We start from the raw sequence: 27,248 nt of genomic DNA on the forward strand, positions 1-27,248 counted from the left end.
AGGTCTAATACCAATTGAGTTGCCAAATGTTCTGGGTATATCGACGACACCAGAAGTTTCAAAATTCAAGTAACTCCCATAACGTTCACAGGTATAATTCATAACGGTATCGCGACCTACTTCAGTTCTTAATAAATTTATGGCCAGTACAAGCCAAGGACTATAATGGCCTTGATGCTTTTTAATTGACCCAATCTATGATGTTGAATAACTTTCAGTTTATGAAATATTTGTTAAATCATTTAATACTTACATTGAGATTATGATATAACCGGTAATCGGCTAAAATTGAGTCAATCAATCTAGCTGATGCATTGTAAGAAGCAAACCTTCGAACAATATTCATATGGCATGCTCCTTCAACTGAGCTTGTTCGTCTGGAGCATTTATATGTCATGAGATTGTTTTTGTCCAAGCCTTTTTCGATATATAATGGAGGCCCATTAACAACGTCTGAGACATGCCCTTGATTGACCGAATCCAAAACATGCAAGGACATGGCAACAGCTGCGGCATTAAAGAGTTTAAGGCCGGAATGCTCACACCTAAGAGGATTGTAACTTTCAAAAAGGAATTTTAAGGCGGGGTATAATTCTTCGGCTGGGGGTATATGTCTTCTTACACGTTCAAATATCCAAGCAAGGTTTACCAACATCCGTGTCTTCCAGTCCGTACAAATACTTTCAAGATAACTTTCTACTAAAGCTTTATCCTCTTGGTCACATACATACATGATGTCACGGAAACGACGCATGAAGTCTTTTTGAATTCCATGAGACTTATTAATTTTAATCATGTCCATAATATGAAATCCATCCTTTAAAACACGGGAGTCGACAGAATTCTTATTGGTATTGATTGGTGAAGAAGTGGTATCGCTGCTAATGGGTGGTATTTGTATGATTGGGGTATTAGAAGTATCAGAAACTAAATAATGCACTCTTTCTGAAGCTGTAAACAGATATTTGCATTCGATATAAACAGTGAAGGGTATATCATGGAAATCACCTAAGGTCAGACCCTCATTGTAACACTCCAAAGGGTATCCAGGAATAGTTATCTTCACAACTTTTACAATAAGTGCACTGTTGGTATGAATTGTTTCATGGGTATTATTTGTAGGAGGAGTATCATCATTGCATATATAGCCGTAACCAGCAACAGAAGACGAGGCAGATTTGTCTATATGAATTGCAACAAAAGAACCGGCTGTTGTGTTGACAGTTACTTTCTGATGAATTGTGGGCATATCTTTGTATCTGGTATAAATTTCGCATGACACCCAAGCATCCAAAGCTGCATAATCAATTTGCTCTTCTGAAAGGATTGGGGCTTCCCAATTACCACAAGGAACAAAATTTGCCTTGGGTAACTGCACCTTCAGAACAAGCCCGCATATGTCGGCCAAAGATGTATTTCCTCTTTCAATGAGATCCTTATCTTTGCAAAAGGTACCAAGTTCCAGTTGACCAGGGCATTGTTGGAGACCAATATAGCGGAATCTTGTTAGATCATCGCTGACGTTTTTTCCGATTTTGGCTATTTGAGTATCAGTGAGGATCTTGATCAAATTTTCTCATCAAGTAGACAGAATTACCGTAAGCGATTTGCACCTAAGCAACAGGAACGAACTTCAAACCAGACTGCTCACTGATGGAAATTGCTGATCTTTTACCTCTTACAGCCCATTCGCAGTCAAATCTAATGGCAATGGTACCCTGTTGTAAACATTCATCAAGAAGTTTTTGGCATGATTGGTTGATGTCCATAGTAGTTTTAAAATTGATACCGTTATGTTATCTGGCAATCTGGCTATGGGGTTAATTTTGAATGGGCTGTTTAAATCGACTTGTTCTGTCAAAGTTGAATTTTTATGAATAACGTCTTTTAGAAGAGAAGTTTGTATTGTCGATTCCAAGAACAACCGATCACCAAGAACATTGTCCGTGTAAAAAAGCTCTGGCATTTTAAAGCCATACTTTTTATAACTCTCCATCATGTTATTGAAAGATGGGGCTAAGTGTTCCAATGACTTTGTAGGTGCAAGTAAGTGTGGGCGAATTTCTTCGTATTCGTTCAAGAGGGTATACAGACATGAAAATGTTGACACCCCATTGATTTTGGCCACATGTTTTATAATCTAAAAAAAAATTAATTGCTGGCTTGTGTTGTTTGGATATGAATTCTGATGTGTGCATACCTTAAAAGAATGGTTTCGTTTTTAAACTATTCCATTCAAAAGTGACGTGTGGTGATTCATATAAGACCCGAGATCATCTATGATTGAGCAATACGCATAACTTATGTAATTGGCTGAAGGTACATATCCGTTGTATCCATTTCTAACATTAAACGTCGAGAACTCCGGGTATGTTGTAGCTGTAGAAATATTTCCTACCAGCTTTTTAGCCATCTTTTGTTCATTAAGCTTATCTTTTTAAGCATCATAGTACTGGAATTGAATGGAATCGAATTTTTCTGTATGATTTGTTCGTAATATTTGGTGCATTTGATGAGGGCCGGCAGCATTTTGAAATTGTGTGCGTAGGAGCCTTACTAATTGCTTTGAAAAGCCAGAACGATGGGTAAGCACAGCAGGGAAATCAGCCTGAACCCTTGGTGGTAATTGTCTAATAACTGAAGATGTATATCCCATAAATGTATGAACGGTTGATTTATTTGTACATTTAAGTCGAACACTCAAAAGATAGAAACAGCTGAAATGTTTATTGTTAGTATGCATTCTATAGTCTCAAACCAATTATGTAACTTACTCATCCAGATCAATTATTCTTCGAGCCTTTGTTTTTTGGACCCACTCTTTTGCTAGCAGTGGTTTTGCGCATGTTGGACAGTGCAAAGGAGTCTTTTTCAAAAACTGAGGGAGCCATACAAATACTCTTGGGCGGTAAAGCAGCTCGGGATTGATTTTTTGCTTTAAAAAAAAAGAAACGCTTGGAGGGCTGATCCAAAATGTGCCATTGATGTATTGGCTTGGTACATTTCCACCTTTAAGATTGTCCTGTATGCCTCCAAGATAATTATCAAGACATCCATTTTCAGGAATATTAGAAATACTGTTTTCAAGAGCATTAAATTGCTCCTCTGTGAGCTCATCAAGAAGTTGAGTTTCATCAATATCGTCACTATCTTCGGCATGATCGACATCAAGATCCACACCAGCAGCTTGATTAATGTTCTAATTTACGTATACAATCAGCATGCTAAATATTTTAAAAATCATTGATCTGGTAATAACTCGTCAGCAATGTTTAAGCCAATATTTCTGTTATCTTCACTCGTGGCAATGCTTTGAGATGATGTTGTACTAATATGCTTTTTCAAGGATACGTGTCAGTCGCAAAAATCACGGCATTGTTTATGTTAAATTTTTACCTCTTCATTGTTTTCTGCAATATCATCATTAGTATGTGTTGCTTGAGATTGTTGAATCACCAATGTATCTTGTAAAATTGATAAATTTTCTAATTCAGAATTACTGCTCTCGGCTTGTGTTGAAGTGACATTTGAAAAGCTTAAACGGGGTTGATTGACTAGATGAGCCGGATTAGGACCAGGTGCTTTGGACCCAGGTTTACTTTTAGAGCCGTATGGACGTTCTTTTTTCTTGAGAGAAATATTTGACATCTACTTTGGAGTTTAGACTATTTGAAAGCAATGTGTCTATTGAACGACAACTATCAATCAATTGATATTCCTTACTTAAAATTATATGATATATGTATTCTGGTACAGATTAGATGCTTATTTTGAAAAACAGATCAATTTATAAGTGTCAAAAATTCACACGCGGGGACAAACAAAAGTCACAGAAAAAAGGAAAAAACACTTTTCAAACCCAGTTACACTATTTCGCGCATATTATTTCGAGCAATGCTATTTGCTCCTTACACTATTCCTAGCACTTTTATTGGCTAGATTTGGCTTGACTATAAGCGTACCGTCCGTCGATTGACATACCATAGGATGATCGATTTCTGTTTTCCATAAAATCTGCTTCACTGTCATTACAAGCTACTACTGGAACGCAGATATACAACTACCAAGTTCCGATTTGTTTGGGGGTTTTTGCCAATGTTTCTATTTTAAGTAAAGGCCCAAACATTATGGATGATGAAACAATCAATTAAATCAACCTGACATAAGCTTGTTTATCAGCCTATAAATAAAGCTAGTTCACACACTTTATTCCTCCCCTTTTCTTTTCCCTTAAAAAACTTCTTCTATCGTCTGAAAGTAACCGATAATGTAAAAGGGTAAGTTAGTAAGGACACTTGTTTCTTTGAAAAGACGCTAAATCGAAAAAGATATATCGGGGCTGCGGCGAGTCTTTGCTATAGGAGGGTGACCTCCCTGTGAATAACAGGAGTTTTACTGTAAATGGCTGCTGTTTTTTGACCAGAATTGATGTAAGTGGTATAAAAAAAATACGTTTGAAAAAAATACTGAGGTCTAGCATTTCCAATAATGTAGACATGAACTGTTCTGAAGAAGGAAAAATCGTCTCTTTGTACTTCAAGTATGCTAAAAAACCAACCTTTGATCAGTTCTGTAAAAAGAAGAAAGATGAAATAGTCAATCATTCACCGAAGATGCTGGCTTCTGACGCTATAACTCTAATGCGATGGCATTTCCAACACTGTAGTCATGAACTGTTCTGAAGAAGAAAAATTGTCTCGTTGTACCTCAAGTATACTAAAAAACCAACGTTTGATCAGTTCTGCAAAAAAAAGAAAGATGAAATAGTCAACCACTCATCAAAGATGCTGGCCTCTAATGCTGTAACCTTAATGCGATATTGGGTTAATATATACAATCGCGTAGCCACACACCAAAGATCAACCATAAAAATTGTCAATGCACCCAAAACTGCGAGTGTTATTTCTAATGAAATATTTGAGATTTACTCAGCGTTTAGAAACGCAAATCATCAATACACTGTCAACTCAATTGTTACTTTGGGAAACTATGCTTCTAGTGCTCAGTTAAATATAAGTGATTTCGTACACCAAGATGACAACAATGAACCTGATGGTGAAGAAAAAGAGGAGGAAAAGAAAGGAGAAGGAGAAGAAGAAGAAGAAAGAGAAGAAGAAGAGAAAAAGAAGAGGAAAAAGAAGATGACAGAGATGATGATGAAGACAACGCTGATAAAGCATTTAATTTCTACACAAGTATTTTGACAACACACGCACAACAAAGATTGCTGAAAAACAAAATCTTTTCAGATATAAATATCCCACTTTCTGATTACCCAACAACGCCATTCGCCCTATTGGATAAAGCTGCTAGCTTACTTTCTCAAAGGAATGAAAAATTTGATTGAGGTCAAATAAAAAGTTTGATTTCTATTTTAGAAAATCTTGATTTTTAAACGCAAATCAACCTTTGTGGAGTGCAGAGAGTACTGGATGGCGTATGTATTTCAGTAAAAAGTTCTTTTGTTGACTCCTATTAGCCTTTTCAATTGCAATTTTGGTCAATCTTTATAATAGCTACCTTCTGAAACTGTTACCAATAAGGAAGAGCTTGATAACAGCCTGATACTGGTGTAAGGGAGCAGGATAGACAACTGATAGTTGGCGACTCCAGTATTTCAGGCAAGACTGCTTTGTGTGAAAAGATCAAGAAGAGTGCTACTCCAAAGGCTGTTAGTTTAAACGAAATGTACCATGACTAGATAGCATGATACTAACTTCTCACTTTCGTGAATAAGATTCGAGCAATGTTGACGATGATAAAGTGGAATATATCTCGTGACAGCCACTCCACGTATTATTTTTAAGTACATGACAACTTGATGACTGGCTGATACTGGTGTAAGGGAGCAGGATAGGCAGCTGGCAGGTGGCTCACCAGTAATTTAGGCAAGACTGATTTGTGTGGAAAGATCAAGATTGCTACTTCAAAGGCCGTAAGTTCAAACAAAATGTACCATGACTATATAGCATGATACTAACCTCTTACTTTTGAAGCTTTTTATGTTGAAGCACTTGAAGCAGACCTCCAAGCATACAAGCTTCGTATACCAAGCCATTTCTTTACAAACTTTATCATCTCAGAAAAAAAAAGTTACACTTCGTCTCAAATAAAATTATAAATCGTCTCAAAACAAATTACAATTGATTCAAAACAATAAGAACACCATCTAAATTTGTAATCACACAGGTCTAAGAAATTATAAATTCAAGTACAATGCAATTCGAAAACGTCACGTTTTGGTACTCAGGCAGTTATTTTTTTTTTCATGTATTTCCCTTTTTGTGTGTTTGCATTTTTGTTGTATATTTTTTTTAAAATAGTGTAAAATCACAGAATGTCCTTACAAGTCAATGTAGAACCTGCACAGCCAGAAGTCTTAAAGAAGAAGTGGATTCACCCACCCTCGATTCCTCAAGCACCACCTTCACCGACGAACCCGAACCTACCAAGGAAGTATTACACTTTGATGAAGCACAACAAGATGAATTTGATGACTTTGGCGAGTTTGATGATGATTTTGCCGATGCAGTGGATGATGACGAGTTTGGCGACTTTGATGATTTTCGAGCCTACTCCACCTCCACCTCCAGTAACTCCAAAAGCACCGACCGAAGCAGAGCTTTATGTAAAAGAAACTAAATGAACTTTTCCCGAGCATGTCCTCATTTGTTTTTTCTTTCTTTTGTACAGGTCCAAGTGCTAGAAGAAAGACCTCATGAAATGATCCCACTTTATCGAAAATTATCTCAGCAACATGTGGGGCGAAGAAACTTCGCATGTGATATCATCGCCCGTAGAGCAAATGGATAACCCCAAAGATATTTTAAATACTCCATGCAGGTAAATAAAAAGAAAGAGGGAAAGGGATTATATATATGTACAGGAGTGCTTACTGATCTTAACCTATAGTCGTGATTTATGGATTAAACTCTCGCGTGATACCGTATTCTATAATCCAGTGACAGGTGCAGTGGGACAATTTCAATGGACAAGATCGGAAACAAACAAAGCCTACCTTAATGCACTTGGTGTCACTTTTAGTGCAGAGGAGGTAATTGCACGTACTAAGTATACCAGCATTTTTTATTTACCCCGGTTTATATAGAAATCACCTTCAAGTCTACACTCACCATTAGGATCACCAGGTCATATTAATACAACCAAAAAGAGGCAGACAGTAGACGGAAAGCGTCTGGTCAATTCATCCACCACTTCTTTACCTTCTTCTCCCGACGGTTCTCAAACACATTTACGATCTGCATCTGCCACAGGTGGATTAAGAGTTGTCACGAGCAAAATGGATGAACATGCCAAAGAAGCTAAAAAGGAAGCAGACCAAGAAATGGAACTGGATATTGATATTGCCAGAGCCTATTGTGAACTGACAGAAGGTATGTCTTTACTAAGAGAGTTATAAAGAGTATGGTTTTTTAATGAAATACCCGGGGATTTTCTCTAGAAACTATCCGTGTGTTCCCAGATGTAAAATTGAATGCTATGGTGCTAGAACTCAGTAGACTTCAAAGACAGGCAGCGGATTATCTCGACCATTTATTAGATCAGCGAGAACAATTAAAGATGGATGCAGAGACTTACAATGATTTGATTAGTTGTATTGTGGGTCACGCTCAGAGATTACATGTTCAAAGTAAAGATGCCACGCCTGCCATGGTGTCCAAAAAAAAGACAAATGGAAAATTCTCGAATATCATGCGACGTAAAACCACAACAAATACTCAGAGCGCATCTATGGGAGGTGGTGTTGTGGGCGTAAAACAACAACAAGGGCCGGCACCTAAAAGAACATTGTCGACAGCTGCTCACGTCTCAACCACTACAGAAAGTCGGAGATCGATGTAAAAAAGAAAAAAAACTCCACCACCCTTTTTTACAAATAGACGTATTATAATACCTTATTTATCAGTTTTCTTTAATACCTACCTACACAAATAATATCACTTACTTTACCGACTTGAATAATACATGTTTACCTCTATCGTTCTCATTGTCAATCTTTTAGGCAATATGTGTATATGTAGATGAGTTGGTAGAAATAGAAGACTGCTTTGCCGTTTTGATACTTGAGAAGCTTGGGCCCCTAAAAATAAACCTGCCAAGGTTAAGGTCCCAACTCAAAATGGTTCAAGCATTACTATCATGGGGTGTATAAGTAATGCTGGTATTATCGACATATCCAAGATAAATCGGGTGTATATAAGAAAATAAAAGTTCCTGGAACATCCAAGACTGTAAAAACAGAAAAAGGAACTAATACAGATCATACTCTTATCTTCTTGAAGAATATCTTAGATGTAATGAATAAAGAAGGATTAAAAAGATATTAAGTTGTGATGGGCAATGTAAGAATACATGACAACAGTCGAATACCTGCTTACATTGAAGCAAGGGGTCATTTTATTTTCAGTTCAAAAGATAACACAAGGTTTTTGCAAACGCATCTGATAACTACTACGCTACTTTTATAATCTTAAGACAGGAGACACTCATCCCACAGTCAACTATAATTTCACTAAGGACGTAGCCGTTGGTCTACTACCCTTGATAGCCTTTGGTCTAATCAAGCGATTCCTACGTAGCTATCAGGTGATCGAGTTTAAAAAACAAAGCTAAAGTTACTCGGTATAAAGTTGATTTAATTTAATAGTGTATAGGCAAACATAATCAAAAAACAAATATACCTTCATAAATCCTAAATACTGCTCATTAGTATCTACGCTACTTTTATAATCTTAAGACAGGAGACACTCATCCCACAGTCAACTATAATTTCACTAAGGACGTAGCCTTTGGTCTACTACCCTTGATAGCCTTTGGTCTAATCAAGCGATTCCTACGATACTACTAAGGCAAACGCATCTGATAACTACTACGCTACTTTTATAATCTTAAGACAGGAGACACTCATCCCACAGTCAACTATAATTTCACTAAGGACGTAGCCGTTGGTCTACTACCCTTGATAGCCTTTGGTCTAATCAAGCGATTCCTACGTAGCTATCAGGTGATCGAGTTTAAAAAACAAAGCTAAAGTTACTCGGTATAAATTTGATTTAATTTAATAGTGTATAGGCAAACATAGTCAAAAAACAAATATACCTTCATAAATCCTAAATACTGCTCATTAGTATCTACGCTACTTTTATAATCTTAAGACAGGAGACACTCATCCCACAGTCAACTATAATTTCACTAAGGACGTAGCCTTTGGTCTACTACCCTTGATAGCCTTTGGTCTAATCAAGCGATTCCTACGATACTACTAAGGCAAACGCATCTGATAACTACTACGCTACTTTTATAATCTTAAGACAGGAGACACTCATCCCACAGTCAACTATAATTTCACTAAGGACGTAGCCGTTGGTCTACTACCCTTGATAGCCTTTGGTCTAATCAAGCGATTCCTACGTAGCTATCAGGTGATCGAGTTTAAAAAACAAAGCTAAAGTTACTCGGTATAAATTTGATTTAATTTAATAGTGTATAGGCAAACATAGTCAAAAAACAAATATACCTTCATAAATCCTAAATACTGCTCATTAGTATCTACGCTACTTTTATAATCTTAAGACAGGAGACACTCATCCCACAGTCAACTATAATTTCACTAAGGACGTAGCCTTTGGTCTACTACCCTTGATAGCCTTTGGTCTAATCAAGCGATTCCTACGATACTACTAAGGCAAACGCATCTGATAACTACTACGCTACTTTTATAATCTTAAGACAGGAGACACTCATCCCACAGTCAACTATAATTTCACTAAGGACGTAGCCGTTGGTCTACTACCCTTGATAGCCTTTGGTCTAATCAAGCGATTCCTACGTAGCTATCAGGTGATCGAGTTTAAAAAACAAAGCTAAAGTTACTCGGTATAAAGTTGATTTAATTTAATAGTGTATAGGCAAACATAGTCAAAAAACAAATATACCTTCATAAATCCTAAATACTGCTCATTAGTATCTACGCTACTTTTATAATCTTAAGACAGGAGACACTCATCCCACAGTCAACTATAATTTCACTAAGGACGTAGCCTTTGGTCTACTACCCTTGATAGCCTTTGGTCTAATCAAGCGATTCCTACAATACTACTGAGTTAATCATTAGAGAAAAAAAAAATAGCTGTATTGGACAAGCTGAGCTATAAAAAATGTCAATGACGTACTCAATTCTCCGGGCCAATTATATTAGCGTTTCGGCTTGCAGACTTTAATAAAAAACATTTTTTTTTTTTTTTGGAGAAAATTTTTTTTTTAACGATGTAGTCATGAACTATTCCGAAGAAGAAAAACTCGTCTCGTTGTACTTCAAGTACACTAAAAAACCAACGTTCGATCAGTTCTCAAAAAGAAAGAAAGATGACATAGTCAACCACTCCTCCAAGATGCTGGCCTCTAATGCTATAACCTTAATGCGATATTGGGTTAATATATACAATCGCGTAGCCGCACAACAAAGATCAACCATAAAAATTGTCAATGCACCCAAAACTGCGAGTGTTATTTTTAATGAAATCTTTGAGATTTACTCAGCGCTTAGAAAGGCAAATCATCAATACACTGTCACCTCAGTTGCTACTTTGGGAAACTATGCTTCTAGTGCTCAGTCAAATCTAAGTGATTTCGTACACCAAGGTGACAAAAATGAATCTGATGGCGAAGAAAAAGAGGAGGAAAAGAAAGGTGATGGAGAAAAAGAAGGAGGAGAACAAGAAGAAGGAGATGAAGAAGGGGAAAAAGAAGAAGACAGAGATGATGGTGAAGACAATGGAAAAGGAAAGGAAAGCATCAATATGTTGGATTATGATAAAGCATTTAATTTCTATACAAGTATTTTGACAACACACGCACAACAAAGATTGCTGAAAAACAAAATCTTTCCAGTTGTAATTATCCCACTCTCTAATTATCCAACGTTGCCATTCATTCTATTAAATGAAGCTGCCAGCTTAGTGTCTCAAAAAGATTTGGATGTAAATGAAACTGAATTGTTAAAATTATGTCTTTCTCAAACAGTCAACTTATTGGATCCTGATCATGTGAATTTATACGCCCGATTTATCCCAGCACCATTCTACGATGAAATTCTCCAAGCGTGCGATGAAATGAAGTCTCGTCAACCATCTTTCAATGTGTCTGCTATCGATGAAATCTTTGGTGAATTATTACAGTTTCAATTTGATAAGGACGATTGTAATTTATTGGGCCATTTAGACGAAAAAAAATACAAGGAAAAAAACAAAAAATCGGAACATTATAAGTTACTACGGATAGTTCAAGAAGTTGTGCACAACTTTAAAAAATGGAAAATAGAGGATGCCAAGCATAATAATTACGCTGAAATGACGTACCAACGAAAGTTTGCCGACATCTTAGATATACTCCTCGAAGATGAAGATATTACCGTATATGATGGTGAAAGGGTTTCTAAGGATACTCAACGGATACAAACTCTAAATGAAATTGAGGATAATGGACGGAAGATTGATTTATTAACAAAAACGAATTACGATGATGTAGCTATCGAGTTGTGCTCCATAGAATTTAAATCACAAGATGCAAATGATAGTACCTTCAAAAAACAACAGTCAAAAAATATTAGAACAAACATCAGTATTTTAAACAATATCAGCAACATCAGAAAGCAATCGAGTGATACTTTATACATGGACTGGAGAGGAAGGGAAGGTTACATGGTGCACGTTTTCCAATTTAAAGACGTTATGGTGTCTTATTTTGTTAAGGATCTGTATATACCGAAAAATATCATGGAGCTGAATGACTTTAGAAGCACCCTGCAATATCTTTGCTTTTGGAGAGATAGTTTAGTAAAGTTAAGCAATGAAATCAAGTTGGCAGTTTACAAAGAAAAAAGAAAGTATATTGTGTCAGGCATCAGCGCGCCTTTTAGACCAATCGATAGCCCGCCAAGATCACCAGCTCATAAGTCACACATAACTCCTTTTTTCACACCAACAAGTAAAAGGACAAGAAAAGTAATGGAGCAAGAAGATGCTTAGTTTGCGTAAAGATTTTATATTGAAATAAAAGAATTAGGTCTATTTTATGTTTTTTAGCTATTACCTTTCTTTTTCTGCAAAAATACATACGACACTATGTTTTATGTGTTTTCTTGTCATTTCGATAGATAAACTAGTCATAGACCGCCATTTGCTGGAAACGACACTTTAGTAGGGTAAATAAAATCTTACCAACTCACTAAATATCAAAAAGCCACCTTTTTTTTTCGTAACATTTGTATTGATGATATCAAAATTTTACTGATCATTCATAAGTTTTACCACCAAATTTTTTATATTTTTAAACGCGAAACACTGTATAAGTACGTATTTTTATAAAGCAGTAAGCCCATTTATAAAATCTCGAATTGGCAGTGGAAGTACGGTGTGTGATAATTATATGTATGTTGATTAAAAGTTGGCACTACTTTCATGCACTTGTTTGGCCGAGATGATGTGATATTAAATTGAGGGATTATGATTGCTACTCCGTTTCACTTGTCCATCCAGTAGCCGGCAATAGGAACGGTAGTCAGCTGCTTAAGTCTTTCAATAGAACACAAAGCAGCAACAACAAAGCTCAATAACACCATCTTTGTGTGAATTTGTTTTACCAGTAGCGTCGATTACAGCACATTTAGATAGCTTACGCTCTTTCTCAATGCCATGATGGTGAATAAATCAAATGGATTGTATTATACTATCTGCGTTAGTCAAACATCCAACATGTTGATTTGTTGTTTCAAGGCTTCCTATAAAAGTCCGATGAAAATACTGCCATATTTACAGAATTGCGGTTGAATATTCGTAAGATTGGTTGCAAACGTCTCTTGTATTCAACCTCTACAAACAAAACTGTTTATTTTGAAAGAAATTATGTAATGCCAATGACTTTTGTAAATTGTTCTAAAGTACGCGTATAATATGTCTTTATTTAAAATAAACTAGATAACAAATAATGCCACATTCTACTTTTCATATCCACTTCCTTATCTCCAAAACTGCACTGGAAGTGCTTCCGCTTCGCCTCATCTTGATTGAAAATTTTGGATTATCAGCTTCCAATTTTATATTGACATGGCACATCTGGCAGTTGTTGTTGGCGGGGTGCATGTGGTTAAAACAAGTCTTGTTCACAAACCAGCAATTGTCCTTGTCTTTCGTATCCAATTTGATTTGGATAAAAGCCATACATCCAACCTTACGTGTCTTACGATTGGGTCTTTTAAGGCACCCTCCCCATCATTACTGCCTTCTATTTCTATTTTTTGAATCAAAATAGATTGATCCATCCGTACTTTCTTCGCCTCTAGTGGTGCGGTATTCTCTAAAATGCTTATATACCAGTTTCAAATACACTTTATCGCTTCTGAGCGTCCCAAAAGGTAAGTTTTGACACTCATAAAACTCTTGGATTTCATACTCAGCCGATTGCTTTTCAGCGAATGTTTTGAATCCAGGGAACTCCTTTTTAAAAGCCTTCTTCGTACTTACGACAGTTTTACTGCTGCCAGTCTGGTAGTTCTCCTCGTCATCTTCTGCTGCATCCTCTACGACATTGATGTAGTCCCAGTCAAATTCGTTCATTTCTAAGCGTTTACTCGAAGCCATCGTTAATCTTAAGATCACTACTGATCTCTAGAAAGTGCTTAAATTAGCACTTCAACATCGTGGATGTCTTGTTTAGTCATTTAAGTCAATGTGAGATTTTCTGGATAAGTAAAAGACTGTGTCATTGAAAATATTTTGTGGTTCAAAAAAATAAACAATCCGGTGTCCCTAAATATTTTTTACACCAAAAAAACGGTGTCATAATTACCCTTTATATTTGAATAGCAGGTTAGAAGGTTCTCTCTTCTTATCAGGGTTAATAACTCAAAGAGATAGCTTTACATATTTTTTATTTGCATTAGTTATTTTCGTTAAAAACAATTAAAAATTAAATAATGTACAGCAAATAAAAATGTGGGGGAATGTGTCAAGCTGGTCCTGTAGTGAAAGAGCATATGTTACATACGTGCATCTCACATGGGTATCACGAATTGGTGAACAAATTCATTTCCACACCACTCAGGTTACTCTAAACATGGCAAACGTATATTTTTGGAAAAACCGGTCTTCTTGAAAGTACTTTTGACTAGTATATGATCTGTTAAAATTATTATGTATCCCCCCATAACAACGAAATGGTAATCTGACGTAATTATATAAAGTTAAAGTAAAGTCAATGCGTTTGAATACTTTTTTAAGAGCGCCGTTTGATTTTTCATTTGTAAAAACTGAATTCCCGCAAGACTTAAAAATTACGGGACAACAAGCAAGTCGTACATTTTATTCCAGTCCTGCAGAATGTTTACTTGGGATCTCACAATGTTGTGTTCTTTTTTTCTTTTGAGTACAAAAAAAAAAAAAAATAATAATAATATGAGACTTGCACTACGTTTTGACCTACTGATCTTAAATTCGATCGCGTCACGGTCGTAAAAGTTTTTATTGGAGTTATCTCTCGACGTGTTTCGTTACATTTTTACAGCATCATCTTCCCTAAGATACTATCAGGAACTCAAGTGGGCCTATCGTTGTAGCGTGACCATGAAATATCAATGATGAAATATCACTTCACCTGCATACAAATGCTGATACCTGCTCTTTCTAACTGAATTTGTGAATTAAAAAATGTCCATTGGAACATTTGCTTACAGTCAAGTTTTCATTTCTTCTTTCATTTCATTCACTGTATATAGCATCTAGAGAAAAAGTGTCATGAATTGTATGAAAGAAATACACATGTTCCAAAAGCGGTTATTTTAATTGCAATAGACTTGTAAAACCCGCGGACCTTTGGCATAAAACAAACATTGGCCGGGAACGCTGGATTTTTATATATGTTACATTTATGTGATGAATTTGTGAAAACATTCATCTGCATTACTGGAATGGCATAATAATAATGCCACATTTTATTTTATCGGCAATGTATGCGCATCATCTTACCAACTAACGCTGTGCAAAGTCCACTGGCTTATACCTACCCTAAAGATGTAACTGAAAAAAAAACTGGACCGCTGGTAAAATTGTATAACTACTTAACGTGCTTATCCTTACCCGTTTTCCAGCTGTATACCATTATGGTCACTTTTTCATTGGAACTGCATGATAATTACTTCATACATGTGGGGTCAGAAAAGACACTGGCCCAGGCCCTCACTTATAAAAAAAAATGTCATTTCCCAATTTAGGATTATTTGACTCTTTGAAAAGTAGCACCAATACGCTTTTTTTAATGTCATAAATTTAACAACCCGCATTAAGTTAGACATCCCAGTATTTCACTCTAAATTGGTACGATTGAAATCCTGTTTTGGTACAACCAACAGATAATATACCTAAGAAGCTTCGTTTTAAACTATGGGACAACTGGGGAGCATTGCTGACGATAAATAAAGAGTAATGTTAAAGGAGTCTACTTGATAGAACACATACTTTGCCATGCCTCCTTTCTGCAGCTTTTCAATCAGCTACTGTTAGGCATCATGGCTGAATGGAGCAGGAATGGCGCATCAGCGGTATTCCGCATATTAACGAGCATAAGCAGCATCACGTCATTTATTAGTATAAATGTTCTGATCTCGTATTATATGTATGATAAATTGCATTAACAAAACAATGTGGATTTCTGAATTGCACTATTGCTTTAGCTGATATCACTTTTATTTGGTAAAGGTATCAACTTCCCCAAAACAATTTTCACAATAAAATGAATTTTGTGGTCATTTTTTAGACATTTGTCAGTTCAAATTTTTATTCCGCCAGAATACCTCATTTTTATACGTTTAATTAGTGGGAAAAGAAAGTAAACGTGAATTTAAAATTGCTATCTATGTATTTTTCAGTCTCATACAATTTCTACTGATACGTGCTCCTGTCAAAAAAAAAACAAACAGATGTATATCAAATGACAAGAGATCAATTGTTTGTTTACAAAACGAATAGCTAAACTTCAGATTACTTTTTTAGTTCGATGAAAAAAACAGAAACCAGGTGTAAAACTTAAATGTATATGCAATCTTTACAGATGGATGTTAAAAACAATACATTTAGCTTTTGTTAAAGTTTTAGAAAATAACCGCCAAGATGAAAGTGCTACGAGTCCGACCAATAGCAAACCATATATTGTTGTATTGACTCAATAATTACCTATAATTTTAACATCGGAGATGCCGTCAATTTAAAGTATCATATATGGGAATATTTAATGAGGCGAAAAGGGTTTAAGTATTGAATTGTGATCTATTATAAAATCAAAAGTATATCTTCTTTATGTATGTAGAGGCAAGACGATGGTTAAGAAGTCAATAGATCGAATGCTTGGGTCAAAACACTTTCTGTTGCACAGGCTTTTAAACTTAATTGAAATGTATTTTTTTTTCGTACGACTAGCCACTTTTTATTTTGGAATAAAGCTTGGAAAAAGCGGGATGGCCTGTTGTGAATGTTTCATGGTCGCACCAGAAAATGAAATTGAGAAAGGACCGCGATCTATCTATGTCATATAATTCGATCAATCTTATCCCCCACTCATGCAATTGTCAATTTGTGTGACCTGTGACATTTAATCGACATTATTTTTGTACTTGGGTAAAAAAAAAGAAAAACAGCTGGTTAGAAGGCGGGAAGGCAATTTTATAAAAATGAGTGTGTACTGATTTCCCTGTGTATGGATTAGGGAAATTTAATTTGGGATTTGTAAATCTATAATGCAAATACCGTATGATATTCAGGTGTTTTAGGAATTAAAGTTATACCGACAGTACACAAATCACATATACTGTCTATGTAAACTCTGTCCCTCTCTAAAAAAAAACCTATATAATAAGGTACATTGAAAGCTATTTTTTTATTTTTCTTCTTCTTTACTCTAGTTCTTTCCTTTTTTTTTTCAATGAGACTTTTGAATAGCTTGTTCAAGAAGCCTGCTCTCTTGGTCTTAGCCTGCCTTTCTGTCAACTTTGTTGCTGCCACTGTAGTTTCCACTAGTCCTCCCAGTTCGGAGGTCAAGGTTCAATCTTACGATTATTCTGGTTCAACCTTTTCTGGTAAAATCTATGTAAGTGTTTCCCCCTTTCATTGATAATCTATCATAAACAATGCGTTGACCCCCCCTTTTTTTTGTAGATCAAAAACATTGCTTATACAAAGACAGTTAGTGTTATTTACTCCGATGCCTCTGATAACTGGAATAACAACGGTAATGTTGTTGCTGCTGCTTTCAGTGAAAGTATTAGCGGTTCCAACTACGAGTACTGGACTTTCTCTGGTTCTGTCAGCGGTATTAAGCAATTTTACGTCAAGGTAAGTTCATTTAAATTATGCAATTTATATGCAGTCAAGAGCACGACCACTAATTAAATACAAAAAAAAAGTATGTTGTCAACGGTGTTACTTATTATGACAACAACGGCTCTGCCAACTATCAAGTAAGCGGATCTACTCCTACCACTAGTGCTCCCCCTACAAGCACCACCATCCCCCCTACTTCTACCTCTACTTCTTTCCCATCCGGTGACTCTGTTATTACAGATTGGATTAAGAATCAAGAAAGCGTCAGTCGATTTGCTATGCTCCGCAACATTAATCCTTCTGGAGCTGCTGCTGGATTTATTGCTGCCTCTTTATCCACAGCCAACCCTGACTACTACTACTCTTGGACTCGTGATTCTGCTTTAGTCTCTTATGTAATGGCTAATGATTACAACACCACTCTCACTGGTAATACAACCATTGTCAAGCTTCTTAAAGATTATGTCACCTACTCTATTAATGCTCAAAGTACATCTACCGCATGTAACTGTCTGGGTGAGCCCAAGTTTAATCCCGATGGTTCCAGTTATACTGGCGCTTGGGGAAGGTAAAAACTTAAAGTTTTTATGTCCATTTTTCACTGAGCTAACGCATATTATGTAGACCTCAAAATGATGGTCCTGCTGAACGTGCCTCCTCATTTATCTTGATTGCTGATAGTTATCTTAAGCAGACTGCCGATGCTGCTTACGTTACTGGTACACTCAAGCCTGGTAAGATAATTTTTCAAACTATACACATTTCACCTACTAGTCGACTAACATATGCTTTTAATTATTAGCTATTTTCAAGGATTTGGATTATGTTGTTAGTACCTGGTCTAACGGTTGTTTCGATTTATGGTAAGTGCTATACACTAGATAAAAGGAAAAAGAACTATGAGACCAATAACAAAACAAAATTAATCAGGGAGGAAGTCAACGGTGTCCACTTTTATACCTTAATGGTCATGCGTAAGGGTTTGATTCGCGGTGCTAACTTTGCTTCTCGTAATGGTGATTCTACTCGTGCTTCAACCTACACAAACGCTGCCAATGCCATTAAGACCAAGATTGACACATTCTGGAACTCTTCTAACAACTATGTTACCGTTAGTCAAAGTGTCACTGGTGGTGTTTCCAAAGCCGGTTTCGATTCCGCTACTTTAATTGCTGCTAACAGTGGTAGTGTCCAAGATGGTTTCTACACTCCTGGTTCTGATAAAATTCTTGCCACTGCCGTTGCTGTTGAAAGCAAGTTTGCTTCCTTGTATACCGTTAACACCAATGGTGGTGGACGCGGTACTGCTATCGGTCGTTACCCCGAAGATACTTACAATGGTAATGGAAACGGACAAGGTAACCCTTGGTACTTGGCCACTAGTGCTTATGCCGAGCTTTACTACCGTGCTATCAAAGAATGGACCCTTGCTGGAAGTGTCAAAGTTACTTCAATCAGTTTGAGCTTCTTCAAGAAATTCGATAGTGCCGCCGCTGTAGGTACTGTTTATACTGTCGACACTCCCGCTTTCAGAACCATGACCCAAAATGTTGCCCTTGCTGCTGATAACTTTTTAGCTACTGTTAAGTACTATGCTCTTACAAACGGTTCTATGCCTGAACAATATAACCGCAACAATGGTTCTCCCACTGGTGCTAGAGATTTGACTTGGTCTCATGCTGCTCTTATCTCTGCTGCTCGTGCAAAGGCCGGTGTTCCTGCCGCTTAATCATTTTTTTGATAAAGCGCAAAAAAAAAAAAAAAACTTCTTATCCATATCTCTCTTCCAATTCATATTAATAAAAACATAACTGCAGTTAGTCTTACTGTATTAAACACACTTTAACTTTAATAGTTCATTGTTCTACTTTTCTTGTAGCTATTTTAAAGCGTTTTCCGACGAGGGGGATTAATTCAACCGGACCAATCATAGTTTTACGTATGTTTATATATCTGGGACAACAAATATATGTGCAATTACAAGACACTGGAATTCAACGAATATGTCCTGAATGGTCAGATCATTCTATACTTCATGTCAAGTTTACAATAGGAGAATCGCCAACAGGGCCGGGATTATGGAGAGCCAATCCAGCTTATGTCAAACACGGTGCACTACAAGAACAGATAAGCAAAAAAGCAATACAGATAATTAACCAATATAAACATGACCAAAACACTTCGGCTGCTGAAAAATGGGATAAAATTAAAAAGGCAACCAAAAAGATAATCCGAAATTATGGATACGAGTATTGTAATTAGAGCAAATCTACTATAAAAATATTGAGAAGAAAGCGAAATCGAATACTAAGGAGAACCTAGCCAGAATGTACGAAAGCTACTCATCGAACCAATTGATATACAATTAAGTACACTTCAAAAAAAACTACCAGAAATTGAAGGTTTGAAAGCTGGGCTTAGATGGAGAGAGAAAAGGGAAAAAGATGCAAGCTTCCTGAAGAGAATACATCAACATCGTACCAACCAGCAATACATAAAGTCAATCAGAAGACCGCTAAACAATGGAACACAGGTTAATATAAACATTGAAATAAATGTAGAAGAAACACACACCTCAGATCCAGTTGCCATGCGTGAAATTGTGAGACAATATTACCAACAACTGTATACACTAGATCAAGTTGAAGAAAAGAAAATAGATGACTATCTTAAAACTATACAACTTGATAAAAAGGTAACATCAAGAGAAAACAACATGATGATGACACCCATAACATTTGAAGAAATACAACAACAAGTGAAAAGGAGTCCAAAACAAACCAGCCCAGGAGAAGACGGATTGGGATACCAGTACCTGCAACAATTATATAATATTGCGGAACTACAACCTTTGATAGTGGACTAGTGTTCGAACTTTTCGAGCTTGCACCGATCTTGCGCCAGTTCGAACGAAGCTCGAACCGAGTTTTTGTACTCGAGCTTACGCCACTTTTTTTGGGTTCGAGCGAGCTTCGATCGATGCTCGCTCGAAGCTCGCTCGGCTAAAATGTCGATAGTAGTCACTTTAAAGTTAAGGTCCTTGAAAGACTACAGATGGCATTTCCCCTTGATTTTAATCTTTTCTTCCCTTTATCATTTTTTTTTATTTATGCTCTAATAATTCCAATTAAAATGCTTTGGCCTTTATTTAATTGTACAACCAACAAACACATTTACCATAGAAAATGAAACAGTGTTGCACACTATACCCAACTAAGCCAATTTTTTTATAGCAACCATAGTAACATGACGTAGCAGAATTACTAAAAACTTTCATGTTCACAAATCCAAATGTATTATAATTATAGATGCAGTAATAGTTTGATTTAATTATCCGAATTTGGTGTTAAGGCTGGTGAAAAAAAAAGTTTTCTTTTTCTTTTTCCAACTTCTATTTCAATAAATAACAATTTTATTATCATAATTTTCTGTAATTAACATCACTTTGACGTGCACTTTGTGTAATAAAAAGGGCGAGCGAGTTCGAGCTATCGTATTCGCAACCGAGCCGAGCTTAAGAAACTTCGAGCGAGCTCGAGCTGCAAAAAAACGCATCCGAGCGAGCTTCGACTGGAACACGATCGAAGCTCGCTCGAGAGTTTCGATCTTCATTCCGAACACTATAGTGGACAGAGTGAGTGTAAAGTCGCTCCTAGTAGTTGTGTGAAATTGCAGTTGGGTATGGTGATGATGAGTCCTTGGAACTGTAGTTGAAAGATGCCTTGGATAATAATTGCTTGTTGTTCGGCCTCAGAAATGTCTTGAAGCTAGTTAAAGAGGAGTAGAATTGAAGTCCATACAGCCCATCTTGGTGGGCAGGTAACGAAGACATGTTCAGAGTTTGCTAGTATACCTGGGCAGGTATCGCAGTTAGGACTAACGTGAAGGTCTAGAAAGATTCGGTGTAGAAATGATTTGACCGGGGCCTTGTTGTGTATCAGACGATACCACATGTTGCGTAGGGTTGGGTGTAGGCTGGTTTTCCAGAATTTGGTCCAGGCCGTTACTGTGGGATGAGCGTTTGGCTGAATTGGAGGGATAGGTTTGGTTGTCAAGAGGGCTCTTACTAATCTATTGATGTTGATTCGGATGCCAGAAAATTGTTTGATACTGTCATAGAAAGGAGTCAACATATGTTCTACAACTGGTGTTAGATCTAGGCAATCTTGTTCGGGTGATATTGTAGAGTCCGAGTTCAATGGGGTATCCGGAGGGAGGCATTGTCGAATGAAAAATAAATTTAGCATGATAATGCTGTTTTGGTCCAATAGTCGGAAAAAATGTTTGATCAGGTTGGGATGTTGTGTGAGTGTGCTATTGGTTTTACGAATGATATGAGAGTTGCTGTCGTCAATGCGGAACAGTTAGTGTGCGAACAGTTTGTTGGTTCCTGGTTTGTTGAGGAAGATATCTTCAGGGTTTGTGGGATCATTGGGGATCCAGATATCTGTAAGAGGGAGTAGGAGGCAGGTATGTTTGTTGATTGTTAAGCTGGTCAGGTTTCTTGGGATAGAGTCCACAACTTGGAAGATATTTGTAAAAGGGTTGAAGTGTTGGATGAGAGAAGGGTGCCGATATTTAGGTAAAAACAGCGGTAGAAGATGATGTTGTACATTTCCATTGCAGGATTGTAAGCCAAATTTTAAGAGTTTGTATAATTCTGGTGGACAAGCAGTGTGTGACCGGAATCCTTCCAGTAATGGTTGTAGCTTATTTTAGAAAACTCTGACGTCATTCTTTATTCGGGTATTTAAGAGATAGCCTGGCTTTAACAATTAAAGATCTAGTCTCTTTCATAAAAAAAAAAAAAGACGTAATTTGCTTATGATGGCTAGTTCGTAATCTGTTTTCTTAGACATACAATTAATTGAAAAAAGGTAAGCAGACAAAATATAGATGAATTAGGCAGTTTTGTATCCTTTAAATAATTATCCTAATATTCTTTTCTCTTACAGAATAAAATGTTACGAAAAAAAAGTGGTCTCTTGATGCAGACGCTGAAGATGTAGGGCTCGATTTTATGCTCACGAACAATGGCGGTCTAAATGATACTTTCTATTACGAAGGTAGATTCAGCGAACATAACTCAATAGATTATGGAAAGATCAGGCTTTTAAGAGAGCATGCTTTAGCTTACTACGGATAACTTAACCGTACAACCATTGCGTTGAGCATAATATTGCTGTAGCATACCGATTCAGTAGAGTTACCCTTCAATTACGGCTACTGGTACTATGGTCCATTCGGCTATGAAAGAAATCAAAATTCAACGTAATGATCAAGAGAGAGCAACAAACGCCGAGTATATTGTTACAACTATATTTCTAGTGGTATGTACTTCTGAATGAAGTGCATCTCTTCAGCTTCTATAAGGTTGGTAAGTAGTTCTGTTTGTTTTGCTCGTAACCGTGCTAATGATTTTCTGAATAGAAACCGTAATGTTAGACAGCTTTGCTTTTGCCCTTTTTTCTCCTCATTATGATATTTTTTATTTCTTAGCATCTTAGTACTCATTATTTTCCGGACAGAAACCGCACTGATAAACAGCTTAGCTCCGTATCTTTTGCCCGTTCTGCTCCCCATTATAATGTGCACAACGATGTTCTTTTTTTATATATATATTATATCTTTTCATTTCTTAGCATCTTAGTACTCATTATTTTCCGGACAGAAACCGCACTGATAACCAGCTTAGCTCCGTATCTTTTGCCCGTTCTGCTCCCCATTATAATGTGCACAACGATGTTCTTTTTATATATATATATTATATCTTTTCATTTCTTAGCATCTTAGTACTCATTATTTTCCGGACAGAAACCGCACTGATAACCAGCTTAGCTCCGTATCTTTTGCCCGTTCTGCTCCCCATTATAATGTGCACAACGATGTTCTTTTTATATATATATATTATATCTTTTCATTTCTTAGCATCTTAGTACTCATTATTTTCCGGACAGAAACCGCACTGATAACCAGCTTAGCTCCGTATCTTTTGCCCGTTCTGCTCCCCATTATAATGTGCACAACGATGTTCTTTTTATATATATATATTATATCTTTTCATTTCTTAGCATCTTAGTACTCATTATTTTCCGGACAGAAACCGCACTGATAACCAGCTTAGCTCCGTATCTTTTGCCCGTTCTGCTCCCCATTATAATGTGCACAACGATGTTCTATTTTTATATATATATTATATCTTTTCATTTCTTAGCATCTTAGTACTCATTATTTTCCGGACAGAAACCGCACTTTTGATTAGCCTTACTCTACGCATCTTGCTCCGTATCTTTTACCCGTTTTGCTCGCCATTATGAGGAGCACAATAATGAAGAGTTTATTTTATTACGCAATTTGTCCTGTAACAAGTCATTTGTCTCACCGCCATAAAAGGTAACATATATTTTAATTTTCTAGGATATTATATGACACTTAAAAATGGAAATTATAGCAATTTGTATCAAGCTTTGTTTTTCTTAACTAAGACTTAATTTATACGCTAACGTTTTGAGTGTCAAATTCTGAATAGCAAAGTTGAAAGTGTAACACCAGCTCTGAAAAATAACATTTAAAGTATCGAAGACTTAGAACTATTTGAATGTTTTTATTTTTCGATTTACTGTAATAAATGCTGCTACTCTCTTACTTTTTAATGATTTATATGTGTTACGCTTGTTTGGCAGTGAAAAGGTGAATGCTGTTAAGTAGCCAGAGTAATTGGTGACAATTCATGTACGAAAGTCATATAATAAGGAAGCTTTACTGGAGTAATTGTTCTTAAAAATGAAAACAATTTTTTTCCCATATTTTGAAGAATAAGCAACAATGTTTTTCTGTCGTATCTTTACAATACGTGAGCAAATCACTAACGTAATTTAATTTTTTATTGACGTTGAACAGATCCAGTTGTTATATTCCACAACGGTGCTGTATGACACGGTTGAAATAAGTAAGACAATGATTTCAATTTATATGATTTGGTAATCTTTAATTATGAATGTTCCGTATTATACAGTCGAGACATTGGCATAATGGTTCGCTAGATATTGAAATAAGAGCATGCGAGTAGTATAGGCGAGATAAAGGGTGCTTCTTTAGTAAAGAAGGTCTTTAGGATTGCGAATTGAGTGAGCACCACAGCTAGTTTAAGCAGAAGCTAAACTTATTGTAATAAACCAAGGGTAGTTTGATTTATAAAAAAGAAATAAAAAAACAAAAGAATACTTTTAAAACTCTTTTATTCAAAGTTAAAATAAGTATGATCTCTTTATAATTGGGAAAATATCAAAGGTATTTATATTAAATAATTGTATGATAAGGATAGCTATCATATTGGTTAAGAACATTATCTTTAGATATTGATTATTAGTGTTATGTCAAAGATAGTGGACCTGATTGATAGAGCTGATCTGGTTCCACCATATCCGTATCTACTATGGATATTTGTAATTGTGTAACCTAATTTCCTAATCCACTACACTTATAAATAAATGGGATTTAATATAGCTTGTATACGTAAAAATAAAAGATACAATGATAAAATGTAATCAAGGGATTAATCAAAATGAGAATAGAGCTGAATACTATATAAAACTAATAAGTCAAAGTATTGGAATATGAGTAAAATAATAGATAAGGATTTTTATTTAAGAGAGGTCTTATATGGATGCCTATTTATAGTGATGTATGTATAGTTAGCCCAGTCACTAAAATTAAAGAGAATGAGGTAATTGCGCCTACTAAGCGGCCACAGATCTGAGGATAAGAAAGGGATGAAAAGAAGTAGTTTTGACAGGTGCAAGCCCGAAAAGGTGTATTGCTCTTTAGTAGGGGTTTAAAAAGATAGAAAAATTGGGCATAAAAATATGATAGACGAGACCTAGATATCATGGTTGAACCGACATGTGATATGTAGATGATCTGTAAAAATGTAACGCCTTGGACGAAGACGTCATTAGATCCGACATTAGTGTCTACACTAGATCCTTTTTCTGTTGGCTGGACAGACGTTTCGGAATCTGGTGCACTTTAAACATCTCGAGCTGGTTGTTTTCCTCCTTTTTTCTAAATCAAGGCATTAATTAATTGTTGTAAGTAGTGACTATTGTAAATCAAGTACCTTACTGGGACTACCCTCTGCCACAGATTGTGCAATAGCATCATTATTTTTTCCATAACCTTCTAATAATGCAAATGTTCTTTTGACTTTAACGGGTTGCGTAGTAACTTCTTTTGCTTGTTCGATTGCCTTGAAAAATAGTTCGACCCAGTTAACTTCTACAAAATCAGCAATCACTACATCGTCTTTTACTTCTGAAATAAATCTTCGTCTCCACATTTTTTCTATTTCAACTTGACCATGATTTGTCCAAAAAAAAAAAAAAATGTTTCGGTTGCTAAGATATCCCTTGAAATTAAGAGTAAAATAAAACTGTGATCCGCAACCATACTTAGAATCAACTCAGAGATCACCACCCATTAATTGAACTAAATGTTTGGAAATAGACAATCCGAGGCCAGTACCACCATATTCACGACTACATGGAATAATTAAAAAATTGTCCAAACGACAGAAAGAGAATATATATATATATATAAAAAGACTTACGTAGTAGATCCATCGGCCTGGTAGGAAGTATCAAAAATAACATTGAGTTTATCCTCTTGAATACCGATACCAGTATCACGGATACAAAGCTTAAAAACGACATCATCGCCTTCAATACCAACAACCTTGGTTTCCAATGTTACTTCGCCAGCAGTAGTAAATTTGACAGAGTTACCGATTAAATTAGTAATAACTTGTCTCAAACGAAGTGGATCACCAATCAATTGATCAGGAATAACACTATCCACACATTATAAATTAAATCGAGTTTCTTTTGATTAGCCTTTACGGCCAACGTCTAGAGTACACTGAAAATGGTGGAACGAAGTGAGAAAGGAATAGATTCAATTGTCATACGACCAGCTTCAATCTTTGAAATATCAAAAATATCATCTATAATACTCAACAAACTATTGGCGAGACTGGATACAATCATCAAGTTTTCTCGTTGCTGACGTGTTGATTCGGTTTCCAAGTTTAAAGAGGTCATACCGATAATACCATTCATTGGGGGTACGAATTTCATGACTCATATTAGCCAAAAACTCACTCTTTGATCTGTTCGCTAACTCAGCGGCTTCTCTGGCCTGTCTGTTTTTATGGATAGCATCACGCAAGGAACTGAACATTTGATTAATCTTGGTTTTAAGAGAATCCATTTCACCAGATGCTTCCACGGTGATAAGCTTTGAGAAATCATTTTCGGTCGCAGCAGCAGAAATTTGAGAAAAAGCACGTACTTGCGTTGTTAAATTAGAAGCCATCGTATTAACATTGCTGGTAATATCACGCCATAACCCTTCAATATCCTTGACTTGCGCTTGAACACCTAGCTTACCTTCCGTACCGACCTCCATAGCAACACGTGTAACCTCGGAAGCAAAAGAACTTAACTGGTCTACCATGGTATTGGTTGTATTTTTCAGCTCTGCAATTTCGCCATGTACCTCAACTTCAATCTTCTTGGATAAATCACCTTGTGCTACATCTTTACAGACAGCGACAATAGAACGCAACTGGTCGGTTAAATTACTGGTCATAAGGTTCACATTGTCTGTCAAATCTTCCAGGTACCATCGACACCAATAATTGTTGCTTGACCACCCAGCTTACCCTCTGTACATGCTTCCTTTGCCACACTAGTTACTTTGGATGCAAAGACATTCAGTTAATCCACCATACTATTTACAGTATTTTTCAAATCCAAAATTTCTCCTCGAGTCTCGACGTCAATCTTTTTTGATAGATCACCC

General features: G+C 36.3%; 9 protein-coding genes across 9 annotated transcripts; 8 read left to right on the top strand and 1 right to left on the bottom strand.

Annotated features, from left to right (window-relative positions):
- Positions 1-4,784: 4,784 nt before the first annotated feature.
- On the top strand, positions 4,785-6,722 carry EV154DRAFT_564831 (uncharacterized protein; the record flags this gene model as incomplete). Its single annotated transcript, XM_051605866.1, has 5 exons — positions 4,785-5,195; positions 5,517-5,572; positions 5,614-5,688; positions 6,324-6,628; positions 6,694-6,722. The coding sequence occupies 5 exons, from the start codon at positions 4,785-4,787 to the stop codon at positions 6,720-6,722; spliced, it is 876 nt and encodes a 291-aa protein (XP_051456466.1).
- Positions 6,723-6,757: 35 nt separating this feature from the next.
- EV154DRAFT_482613 (uncharacterized protein) lies at positions 6,758-7,863 on the top strand (the record flags this gene model as incomplete). Its single annotated transcript, XM_051598510.1, has 4 exons — positions 6,758-6,843; positions 6,913-7,054; positions 7,109-7,394; positions 7,463-7,863. 4 exons carry the CDS (start codon positions 6,758-6,760, stop codon positions 7,861-7,863), a joined length of 915 nt encoding a protein of 304 aa, XP_051456467.1.
- A 510-nt stretch (positions 7,864-8,373) lies between these two features.
- Positions 8,374-10,123, top strand: EV154DRAFT_482614 (uncharacterized protein; the record flags this gene model as incomplete). The annotated part of the gene is made up of 6 exons (XM_051598511.1): positions 8,374-8,412; positions 8,497-8,607; positions 8,915-9,025; positions 9,333-9,443; positions 9,751-9,861; positions 9,986-10,123. 6 exons carry the CDS (start codon positions 8,374-8,376, stop codon positions 10,121-10,123), a joined length of 621 nt encoding a protein of 206 aa, XP_051456468.1.
- Positions 10,124-10,291: 168 nt separating this feature from the next.
- Positions 10,292-12,094, top strand: EV154DRAFT_512778 (uncharacterized protein). Its single transcript, XM_051601961.1, has one exon. The coding sequence runs from the start codon at positions 10,296-10,298 to the stop codon at positions 12,045-12,047; it is 1,752 nt and encodes a 583-aa protein (XP_051456469.1). The 5' UTR covers positions 10,292-10,295; the 3' UTR covers positions 12,048-12,094.
- A 4,883-nt stretch (positions 12,095-16,977) lies between these two features.
- EV154DRAFT_466363 (glucoamylase glam) lies at positions 16,978-19,202 on the top strand. Its single transcript, XM_051597732.1, has 6 exons — positions 16,978-17,154; positions 17,223-17,399; positions 17,471-17,955; positions 18,012-18,121; positions 18,190-18,250; positions 18,318-19,202. Exons 1-6 carry the CDS (start codon positions 16,990-16,992, stop codon positions 19,114-19,116), a joined length of 1,797 nt encoding a protein of 598 aa, XP_051456470.1. The 5' UTR covers positions 16,978-16,989; the 3' UTR covers positions 19,117-19,202.
- A 177-nt stretch (positions 19,203-19,379) lies between these two features.
- EV154DRAFT_445285 (uncharacterized protein) lies at positions 19,380-19,587 on the top strand (the record flags this gene model as incomplete). The annotated part of the gene is made up of 1 exon (XM_051597080.1): positions 19,380-19,587. A coding segment is annotated over one exon (207 nt), but the record flags the coding sequence as incomplete, so codon positions are not given.
- A 174-nt stretch (positions 19,588-19,761) lies between these two features.
- EV154DRAFT_402672 (uncharacterized protein) lies at positions 19,762-20,085 on the top strand (the record flags this gene model as incomplete). Its single annotated transcript, XM_051595308.1, has 1 exon — positions 19,762-20,085. A coding segment is annotated over one exon (324 nt), but the record flags the coding sequence as incomplete, so codon positions are not given.
- A 2,536-nt stretch (positions 20,086-22,621) lies between these two features.
- Positions 22,622-23,704, top strand: EV154DRAFT_552621 (uncharacterized protein; the record flags this gene model as incomplete). The annotated part of the gene is made up of 6 exons (XM_051605069.1): positions 22,622-22,717; positions 22,738-22,764; positions 23,030-23,119; positions 23,173-23,262; positions 23,316-23,405; positions 23,459-23,704. 6 exons carry the CDS (start codon positions 22,622-22,624, stop codon positions 23,702-23,704), a joined length of 639 nt encoding a protein of 212 aa, XP_051456473.1.
- A 2,090-nt stretch (positions 23,705-25,794) lies between these two features.
- Positions 25,795-27,247, bottom strand: EV154DRAFT_591175 (histidine kinase-like ATPase). Its single transcript, XM_051606893.1, has 3 exons — positions 26,488-27,247; positions 25,996-26,235; positions 25,795-25,924 (listed from the first exon to the last, which is right to left on the bottom strand). Exons 1-3 carry the CDS (start codon positions 27,033-27,035, stop codon positions 25,849-25,851), a joined length of 864 nt encoding a protein of 287 aa, XP_051456474.1. The 5' UTR covers positions 27,036-27,247; the 3' UTR covers positions 25,795-25,848.
- Position 27,248: the final 1 nt, after the last annotated feature.

The sequence above is a fragment of the Mucor mucedo genome, assembly GCF_025094135.1.
Source record: "Mucor mucedo strain NRRL 3635 chromosome Unknown EV154scaffold_61, whole genome shotgun sequence".
In the NCBI taxonomy this organism is placed as follows: Eukaryota; Fungi; Mucoromycota; class Mucoromycetes; order Mucorales; family Mucoraceae; genus Mucor; species Mucor mucedo.